The following is a 10,410-nucleotide window of genomic DNA, read 5'->3' on the forward strand; positions in this document are numbered from 1 at the left end:
AGAGAATATGGCCCCTCAAAAATCAGCAAGGCGACCTTTGTGTGGAGCCACAGAAAATGGGGGAGATACTAAATGAATATTTTGCATCAGTATTTATTGTGGAAAAGGATACGGAAGATATAGACTGTAGGGAAATAGATGGTGGCATCTTGCAAAATGTCCAGATTACAGAGGAGGAAGTGCTGGATGCCTTGAAACAGTTAAAGGTGGATAAGTCCCCAGGGCCTGATCAGGTGTACCTGAGAACTTAGTGGGAAGCTAGAGAAGTGATTGCTGGGCCTCTTGCTGAGATATTTGTATCATCGATAGTCACAGGTGAGGTGCCGGAAGACTGGAGGTTAGCAAATGTGGTGCCACTGTTTAAGAAGGGCGGTAAAGACAAGCCAAGGAACTATAGACCGGTGAACCTGACCTCGGTGATGGGCAAGTTGTTGGAGGGAATCCTGAGGGACAGGAAGTACATGCATTTGGAAAGGCAAGGACTGATTCGGGATAGTCAATATGGCTTTGTGCGTGGGAAATCATGTCTCACAAACTTGATTGAGTTCTTTGAAGAAGCAACAAAGAAGATTGATGCGGGCAGAGCAGTAGATGTGATCTATATAGACTTCAGTAAGGCGTGCGACAAGGTTCCCCATGGGAGACTGATTAGCAAGGCTAGATCTCATGTAAAAGAGGGAGAAATAGCCACTTGGATACAGAACTGGCTCAACGGTAGAAGACAGAGGGTGGTGGTGGAGGGTAGTTTTTCAGACTGGAGGCCTGTGCCACAAGGATCGATGCTGGGCCCTCTACTTTTTATCATTTACATAAATGATTTGGATGCGAGCATAAGAGGTACAGTTAGTAAGTTTGCAGATGACATCAAAATTGGAGGTGTAGTGGACAGCGAAGAGGGTTACCTCAGATTACAACAGGATCTGGACCAGATGTGCCAATGGGCTGAGAAGTGGCAGATGGAGTTTAATTCAGATAAATGCGAGGTGCTGCATTTGAGAAAGCAAATTTTAGCAGGACTTACACACTTAATGGTAAGGTCCTAAGGCGTGTTGCTGAACAAAGAGACCTTGGAGTGCAGGTTCATAGCTCCTTGAAAGTGGAATTGCAGGTAGATAGGATAGTGAAGAAGGCATTTGGTATGCTTTCCTTAATTGGTCAGAGTATTGAGTATTGGAGTTGGGAGGTCATGTTGCGGCTGTACAGGACATTGGTTAGGCCACTGTTGGAATATTGAGTGCAATTCGGAAAGATGTTGTGAAACTTGAAAGGGTTCAGAAAAGATTTACAAGGATGTTGCCAGGGTTGGAGGATCTGAGCTACAGGGAGGCTGAATAGGCTGGGGCTGTTTTCCCTGGAGCATCGGAGGCTGAGGGGTGAACTTATAGAGGTTTACAAAATTATGAGGGACATTGATTGGATAAATTGACCAAGTCTTTTCCCTAGGGTCGGGGAGTCCAGAACTACAGAGCATAGGTTTAGGGTGAGAGGGGAAAGATATAAAAGAGACCTAAGGGGCAACATTTTCATGCAGAGGGTGGTACGTGGTGGAGGCTGGTACAATTGCAACATTTAAGAGGCATTTGGATGGGTATATGAATAGGAATGGTTTAGAGGGATATGGGCTGGGTGCTGGCAGGTGGGACTAGACTGGGTTGGGATATCTGGTCGGCATGGACAGGTTGGACTGAAGGGTCTGTTTCCATGTTGTACATCTCTAGGACTCTATGACTCTAAACAGCCACCCGTGTGAAGATTCATCAAGTAAATCTTTCTGTGCTTTTGTTTCAATGCCTTTAATCACTGCCCCATGGAGTTCTTACTTTTGAGACCAGTTGTGAACTGAGACTTGGCTGTGATGATGCTAAAAAATGTTTATGTGGTCATGCCCACCGCTTTGGTGAAGCTGTCACACACTTAATCCTTGATACTTCAGTGTTAAGACGTTTATCACTAGCACTATTGTACTGCATTGGGCAACACAAAATATATCTCAACACATGTGCTAAACAACTCACATACTACTGTCTTACTCTGTATTTCATTGTTGTTCCAAAATGGGCTGCTATGATTTCAGCAACAGTAACTGCACTCCAAAGTTATGAAGCATATGGAGACAAGTTTTCATTTTTAAAATTTTTTTTCTAACACCTGAGTCCTTTGTAAGTGAATCATTAGGATTTGGAAAAGAGGGTATTGAAGTGAGCGTGCTTCATGCCCTTATTAAATTTGCTTAACCTTACCTTGCTCAAATCCAGGGACTTCTTTCCTAACAGCATTGTGCCTCTTCCCGCACATGGACTGCAGCAGTTCAAGAGGCAGTTCTCCAGAACAAATAGGGATGGTCAATAAATATTGGCTTAGCCAGTGACATCTATATCCCATCAATAATACTTTTAACATGGAGAGGACCATGTCTTGTCATTGCTCCTGTTATATTCTTGAAGCTGGGAAGCTGAGACAATGGTGGAATCAATCCAAATAGGTACCCTCCAGCAGTTCAAAACATACATTTATGGTGCTAGAGAAAGAAGAGGAAAATTTCTTGGGCCCTAAGAATTAAGTGTCTGCTTGTCTCCAACTGCTCCAAACTCGACCCCTATCCTGCTGGTGTTACTGCACCACAACCTTCCCCGAAACTCACCAGCACACCATCTCTTGATGTCCTCCGTTTCTGTCTAAGTGTCTGGGCTGCCTGACATCTATAGCAACTGTTAAGCAACATCTGAAGATTCCTAAACCAGCTCTGGATGTTAAAAGGAACTGAGACTCCTTGTTGGGTTTAACTTACAGCTTAAGATTTCGATTGCCCCCATAGGTTCAAAGGTCTGAGTTGGGCAAATCTGGCATCTACTGAAAGTGCACTTCACTGTTGAACTGCCAAGCGAAGACATTCAGAGTCAACAGAACTTGGAATGAAGAGTTGCATCAGAGAAAGATTCAGTGGATTTATAGTTAGTGAACAAGTGGTCAGTGTGATCTTTTCAACTGGGTTTTAATTTAATGAGTGGGTGAGAGAGAATTGCCCAGATTCTTTTTCCCTCATCAGCTCTGTTTTGTTTGTCTCTCACAGGACATTTCATGGTTAAGGAGCACAAGGAGGTTAAGATGTGATGTTTCAGTATATCATGGGGATGGGGCAAGTCCAAAGCCAGTCCTAGGCAGAAGTGGGTATTGCAGATGCTGGAGATTAGAGTCAAGATTAGAGCGGTACTGGAAAAGCACAGCAGGTCAGGCAGCACCCAAGGAGCAGGAAAGACGAAGGGCTTTTGCCCGAAACGTTGATGTTCCTGCTCCTCGGATGTTGCCTGACCTGCTGTGCTTTTCCAGCAACACTCTAATCTTGACCCAAAGCCAGTCCTGCCTGTCCACCAATTTCAGATGCTTATGTGAAAAGTGTCAAATGCTGTCCTATTATGTATTTTTCCTTTCTAAACTTAATAAGATGTAGATTATTGTTTATTCATGATGTGTACTTTTACCACATTTAATAATATTTATTTGAAATTCTATAATTACTTAAGTCTACAATACAATTAACAGACAGTAATCTCTTGAACAAATCAGTGCAAAGTACTTCATTTATTATTTTAATAGATTATTTGGGTATTTTAGAAGATGATCTCAAATTCACATTAAATTTAAGATAGTAGAATTTAATTTTTACAGACTTTTTCACAGTATTTTCTTTGAGAAACTTTCAATCCATCAAGTTTATTTTGCATGCATTATCGACTGAAAATGGTAAGAAATTCTTATATGTATACAGTATATGATAAAGGCTAATACACTCAAGTCAATCCCACTGCAATGATTCTTTGAGGTGCCATTGTTCGATTAATGTAGTTTGAGGCATTATGTGTTCATTCAAACTTGCATTCAGTTGGGTAAATTTTGCAAATTTGTATTTTTAGTGTGGCACTCATTCAACTGAAGCACAAATCTATCCACAATGTCTGAATAAAAAGTTTCCACCTGATGACAGTTCCTGACAGAGCACTGTATGGGCAGAATCAAATATTGGGAAACTTTATTCAGGGTCACCCAATGATTGCGAAACATGTTGTGAAAAGCTCACACTCTGCCCTTCTGTGGGGCAGTGTTTCTGCAAATCAGTTCTGCTCAACATGGAATGATATAACACAAAAGGAGGCCATTCGGCCCATTGTGGCAGTGTACGTCGTTTGAAAGAGCTATCTCACATTTCCCTCTGTGGCCTCGCAAATATACACTTGGCTGCGAGTTCATAATTACAAACGTCACCAAGTTAAATTATCTGCAGATCATTCTCATTTCGCAAATGGATGAATTTTATAATGGGACATTTTGTTGAAATTGGTTATGATGCTCTGCAACAGTCAATCGTGTTGTTACAAAGTCTGGATTGTGCTTCCTTGCTGTGTCACACTGAAGCCACATTGGATTTTTTAAATTTGGCATGTACAGCATCTGGATTCTGTTGTATTACTGTGTCAAACCGAGATGCTGTTTCCTTATTCTGTACCGGAGCATAGATAATATTTTCATTACAGTTCTGTACTTCATTGAGTATCTGGATTTTGGAATGTACAATATCCTGATCTTGAGCATGTGCTGTAGACTTTAAAGTGTTTTTTCTGGTTGAATGTACAACGGAGTAAACAATATCCTCATCAGATACCCGGACAGTGCTGTTCTGCAGGTTTCCCTAGGGTATAGGTAAAGTAGAAATATTTGTGTTATCTTTTTTTATTAAAGTACAATTAACTTATTAGAATGGTGTACACATTAATTTTCCAATTCCTTTCCCTACAATCCCACCACCACACACAATTGTATTGTTCCTCGCCTGAATACATCCCTTCATACGGCACTATAACTCAATTAATACAGAACAAATCTGGGATAATCCATGACCCCTAAGGCTTAAAATCACACTGGCCATCAAAACTACAATAGAATTAATAATAAATATTTATTACGATGGTAATATTGGACAAGTGTGGCTTGCTAGACCATTAGTTTTGCTTTCTGTAGGTCATAAGAGTTATACTTCATAAATAATACACAGCAATTATTTTACCAAGTAGCTTGCTAGTCATTTAACTTACAGTCATAGTGATGTACAGCACAGTGACAGACTCGTTAGTCAAACTCACCCACGCCAACCAGATATCCCAATCTAATCTAGCCCTACTTGCCAGCCCCGACCTATGTCCATCCAAACCCTTTCCATTCATATACACATCCAGGTACCTTTTAAATGATGTAATTGTACCAGCCTCCACCACTTCCTCTGGCAGCTTATTCCACACATGCACCACCGCTGTGTGAAAAATTGCCCCTTAGGTCTCTTTTATATCTTTCAACTCTCACACTAAACCTATGCCCTCCAGCTCAAGACACCTCCACCCCGGAAAGAGACCCTGTCTACTTATCCTATCCATGCCCTTCATGATTTTATAATCGTCCATAAGTTCTCCCGTAATAGAATCCCTACAGTGTGGTATCAAGCCCTTCGGCCCAGCATGTCCACACCGATCCTTTGAAGAGCAATCCACCCAGACCCATTCCCCTACCCTATATTTACCCCTGACTAATGCACCTACCCTACAATCTTTGAACACTATGGGCAATTTAGCCTGGCCAATTCACCTAACCTGCACATCTTTGGACTGGGGAGGAAACTGGAGTACCTGGAGGAACTGGACCACGCAGACACAGGGAGAATGTGCAAACTCCATACAGACAGTTGTCTGGGGCTGGAATCGAACCTGGTTTTGAACCTGGCATTGTGAGGCAGCAGTGCTAACCACTGAGCCACCGCACCACCAAGAAATAGGAGCAGACGGACATTCGGTCCCTCAAGTTTTCCCTGCCATTCAACAAGATCATGGCTGATCTCCCTTTCATGCCAGCTCAGCATAGCCATCAACTGCCCGATATTTCAAAACAGTGTCTGCTTTAAATATTTGTAGTGATCAAGTCTCCATAACTCTCTGGGGTAGAGAATGCCAGACAATCATTACACTCTGGAAGAAGACATTCTTTCTCATTTTCATCTCAGTTGTAACAGGGTTCTCCCATAACCTGTGAATATATCCTCTAGTTTGAGATTTCCCCACCAGTGGGAACATCTTTTAAACATCCACCTGTCAAGCCCCATTGATGGGGCTAGACCTGATGAGCTTTTCCAGCAATTTCTGTTTTTGTTTCCCATCAGAATCTTGTATTTTTCAATAAAATTGCCCCTCATTCTTTTAAATGCTACACTGTATAAAGGCTTAACTTGTTTAGCTGTTCTTGGTAATTTAATCCCTTCACTACAGAATCAGTTGAGTGAGCTCCTTTGAAAGGCCACTAATGCCAGTACATCTTTTTTTAAATACAGGGATCAAAACTGTATGCAGTACTCTGGGTATGGCCTCACCATCACGTGTACAGTTAAGTGACATGATTTCTTAGAAAGATTGTTTTTATCTCACTATTCCAAATTATTTTTGTACTTTTTTTAATAGAATAAATCAGGAATCCACAGCACTGAATCCAAAATCTTTTTTAACTCTGCTTCAGAACCTACTTCCCAAATAATATTAACAACATATAAACTTTCATGACCTATTAAAGTGACAAAGTACAATTTTTAATTTTCCAAAAACCAATTTTGACTAAATCGATAGAAATTAGAGTCGGAGATATTGCCTGTCTGAATTGAGACAAAGGTGAGAGACACTGCCAGTACGACACTCCTGCAGTTTATCAGTGAATCTTACCCCTACAATTACAAACTCGCACGACATTATACTGTTATTCTGGATGTAGGTTTGCTCGCTGAGCTGAAACACATCCAAGCTGAGACACTTTTGTCAGGGTATTTTCTTAATGAGGGAAACGTTTGGTGAAAATCCAATGTGTGACTCATTCACCAAGTGAAAATTAGCCTTCCAGCTCAGCGAGCAAACCTACATCCAGAACCTCAACCATAAGCTACAAATCTTCGCAAAACTCACTAATTATACAGTATTTTATCTGATAGCCAATAAATTTTAGGTTCTTACTTTCTATGGAATTTTGTTGAATTGTCTGAGTTTAATCACACATGTGAAATGCTTTGTCATTCCTGAACAAGATCATAAGAAATATACACAGGCTTGAGCTATGTGATCCCTTTAATTTGCTCTAATATTCAATACGTTTACCACGAATTCTACATCAATTTAATTTTCCCACCCATTACAATACCATTCCATGAATACCCAATACCTCCATACTGACTAAACTTGACAATGTAGCACCCACAGTCCTCTGGGGTAGAAAACTCTAAAGATTCACAACCCTTTGTGAGAAGAATGACCATTTTGCTGTGACTTTGGATTGTATACCAGTTGGATCTTTGTGCTCATACAAGCTAATGGAGTGGTGGCCTTAGAATCATAGAATCCCCAAAGTGCTATCTGGCCTATTGAATCTGTACCGACCCTTTGAAAGCATCCCACCCAGACTCAGGCCCCAACCTATACTCTAACCCTGCATTCGGCATGGTTAACCAACCTAGCCTACACATCCTGAGATACTACAGAAAATTTAGCACCTAATCTGCACACCTTTGGAATATGGGACAGATCCTAAGCAGTCACAAGAAGAATATGCAAACTCCACACATCCCCCAAGGCTGGACTTAAAACCGGGTCCCTGGTGCTGTGAGGCAACAGTGCTAACCACTGAGCCACCATCCCACCTTTGTATCTAAACTGGACTAGATTCCAATGGATAGGAGTAATTCTTCAATGAAACAAATGGTTTGATCACAACTAGAGTGCAGAGTTCTGGGCATCACACCTCAGGAAGAATATACTCACCTTGGAGGAGATGTTTATTGGAATGATACCTATCCTCCTAAATTAGTTTCAACTACAAGGAGAGATAATGTGAACTGGACTTTTACTGCCTGGAATTTAAATGGTTAAGGTATGCTTTGAATGAGATTTCCATGATATTAAAGTAAATAGATCATGAAGATAAAGAAAAGCTATTTTTGATGAGTGGGGTCTTGGATGTTTGGCCATAGTGTAAAAATTAGAACTAGAACTTTCACAAGGGAAGATAAATATTGGGAAAGCTTTTCCACCAGTGCAAAAAATAATAAATTTAAAAATATCTGACTTATGTTATCCAAAGGTATTGAGGAATGTGAGGAAATGGTAGGAATTTGGTATTATGTTACAGACCAGTCACTGTCTCATTGTATGGCAGACAAGACTCAAGGTTTAAACAGCTTTTGGTTCTGGTGGTGAGATTGGAGTGAAACATGAGATGGGAGATTTGGAAAAAGTGGTTTTTTGTTTTTCAGCAGAGTTTGTCAGTCATAGCATGCATTTTGATGTCACAACATCTCCAAATTTCATGATGAATACTTGAAGCTTTAGATTTTTCAATTGCCCTGGCTTTGCGAGAAGCCAGAGGCCTACTGAGTTTGAAAGTCAAGTTTCAAAGATAAAAATGGGGACACGTTTTAATCCGTGCTCTTAATTCTTATACCACCATTCAGTTAAAATCCCTTGTAAAAACAAATCTCAGAACAAATATGGAGAAAAACCTATTGAGTATGCAAGTAGGAATGTTTTATTATTTCATAAAAATGTATTAAAGGACTCTTTTTTTTACCTGAAATGAGAAATCTTCTGATTGTTGTGCAGTATTCATCACTGCCCTAGATCTGCAGCAAAAAAATGTCAAAATGATAGGGTGAGAACTTTATCTTTTTTACTATGCATTCTATATACTATCAAGAAATACTGGTGAGCAGGAGGAAGTTTTGAGAGATTATAAAATTAGCAAATTGTTCCCATATTTTCTCTCCCTGCAGAGTGCTGTAATATTTCACAGTGTGGGATGATTTGATCGTATGATTATTTAAAATATTTTTCTTGGTACTTTTATCGTTGTAACTTATGACTTTAACTGTAATGAAACCAGCTGTACTGAATTTAACATTTATTTATACTCTTGTGACTTCTCAGAGAAAAGATAGTCATCTAATCTCAAATCTCAAACACTGCAGTTGAAGTCCAAAGCTAAAAAGGTAATTGAGGTTAAGACTGAGAAATGTTTAGGAGATCCAGTTTACAGGAAATGAGCACTCTACATTAGTTTTATATCTAATGTTTAGATTTGTAGGCTACAAAAAGAAGAAAAAGTATTACTACTGGAAAAAGTAACTACACCATTTTCTACACCCACAATATGCACCTTTTAACACAGTAAAACATGCCATGCTGCTTCTCAAGAGTAGTAGCAAACAAAATTTGACACCAGTCAAAAGTGGGGTGCTGAAAAAGTACAGCAGGTCAGGCAGCATCCAAGGAGCAGGAATTTCTTTCCTGATTAAAGGCTTATGCCCAAAATGTCGATTCTCCTGCTCCTTGGATGCTGCCTGACCTGCTGTGCTTTTCCAACACCCCACTCTCAACTCTGATCTCCAGCAACTGCAGTCCTCACTTTTTCCCAAATTTGACATGGAGGTATATAATGAAAAAGGAGGTATGATATTTTTCCACATGATCACTACTGGCACCTCCTGTTTGCCACCTCAACCAGTTTGTGGCACTGGGTAAGGGCTGTTTGGGGTAGTTCACTGCCATATTCCACCTTTGGCATTGGTCTGTCTCATGTCTCATCTATCCAGTGATCAGTGCTAGAGGATAAAAACAATGACTGCAGATGCTGGAAACCAGACTCTGGATTAGTGGTGCTGGAAGAGCACAGCAGTTCAGGCAGCATCTAAGGAGCTTCAAAAGGAGATAGGCAGGTAGGATAAGTCCGGACAAGTCATGGGGACAGTGCTGAGCTGGAAGTTTAGAACTAGGGTGAGGTGGGGGAAGGGGAAATGAGGAAACTATTGAAGTCCACATTGATGCCCTGGGGTTGAAGTGTTCCGAGGCAGAAGATGAGGCGTTCTTCCTCCAGGCATGGAGGTCCTGGGCCTCTACCGGATCTGCTCCCAGGAGGACCAGTTCCACCACAGAACACACCAAATGGCCTCCTTCTTTAGAGACTGCAATTTCCCTTCCCACGTGGTTAAAGATGCCCTCCAATGCATCTCGTCTACATCCTGCACCTCCGCCCTCAGACCCCACCCCTCCAACCGTAACAAGGACAGAACGCCCCTGGTGCTCACTTTCCACCCTCCAACCTTCGCATAAACCAAATCATCTGCCGACATTTCCGCCACCTCCAAACAGACCCCACCACCAGGGATATATTTCCCTCCCCACCCCTTTCCGCCTCCGCAAAGACCGTTCTCTCCATGACTACCTGGTCAGGTCCATGCCCCCCTACAACCCACCCTCCCATCCTGGCACTTTCCCCTGCCACCGCAGGAACTGTAAAACCTGCGCCCACATCTCCTCCCTCACCTCTATCCAAGGCCCTAAA

At 41.4% G+C, this 10,410-nt stretch overlaps 1 protein-coding gene across 1 annotated transcript in view; it reads right to left on the reverse strand.

Moving 5' to 3' along the window:
* Positions 1-3,572: 3,572 nt before the first annotated feature.
* Positions 3,573-10,410, reverse strand: part of LOC122540604 — a 43,317-nt gene continuing 36,479 nt past the window's right edge. Inside the window, exons 7-8 of the mRNA XM_043676532.1 lie at positions 8,641-8,692; positions 3,573-4,684 (exon numbers count right to left, since the gene is read on the reverse strand). Coding sequence (XP_043532467.1) covers positions 4,400-4,684; positions 8,641-8,692 — 337 coding nt within the window. The 3' untranslated portion in view covers positions 3,573-4,399. The remainder of the gene's footprint in view (positions 4,685-8,640; positions 8,693-10,410) is intronic.

Source organism: Chiloscyllium plagiosum, chromosome 35, assembly GCF_004010195.1.
Source record: "Chiloscyllium plagiosum isolate BGI_BamShark_2017 chromosome 35, ASM401019v2, whole genome shotgun sequence".
Taxonomy (NCBI): domain Eukaryota; kingdom Metazoa; phylum Chordata; class Chondrichthyes; order Orectolobiformes; family Hemiscylliidae; genus Chiloscyllium; species Chiloscyllium plagiosum.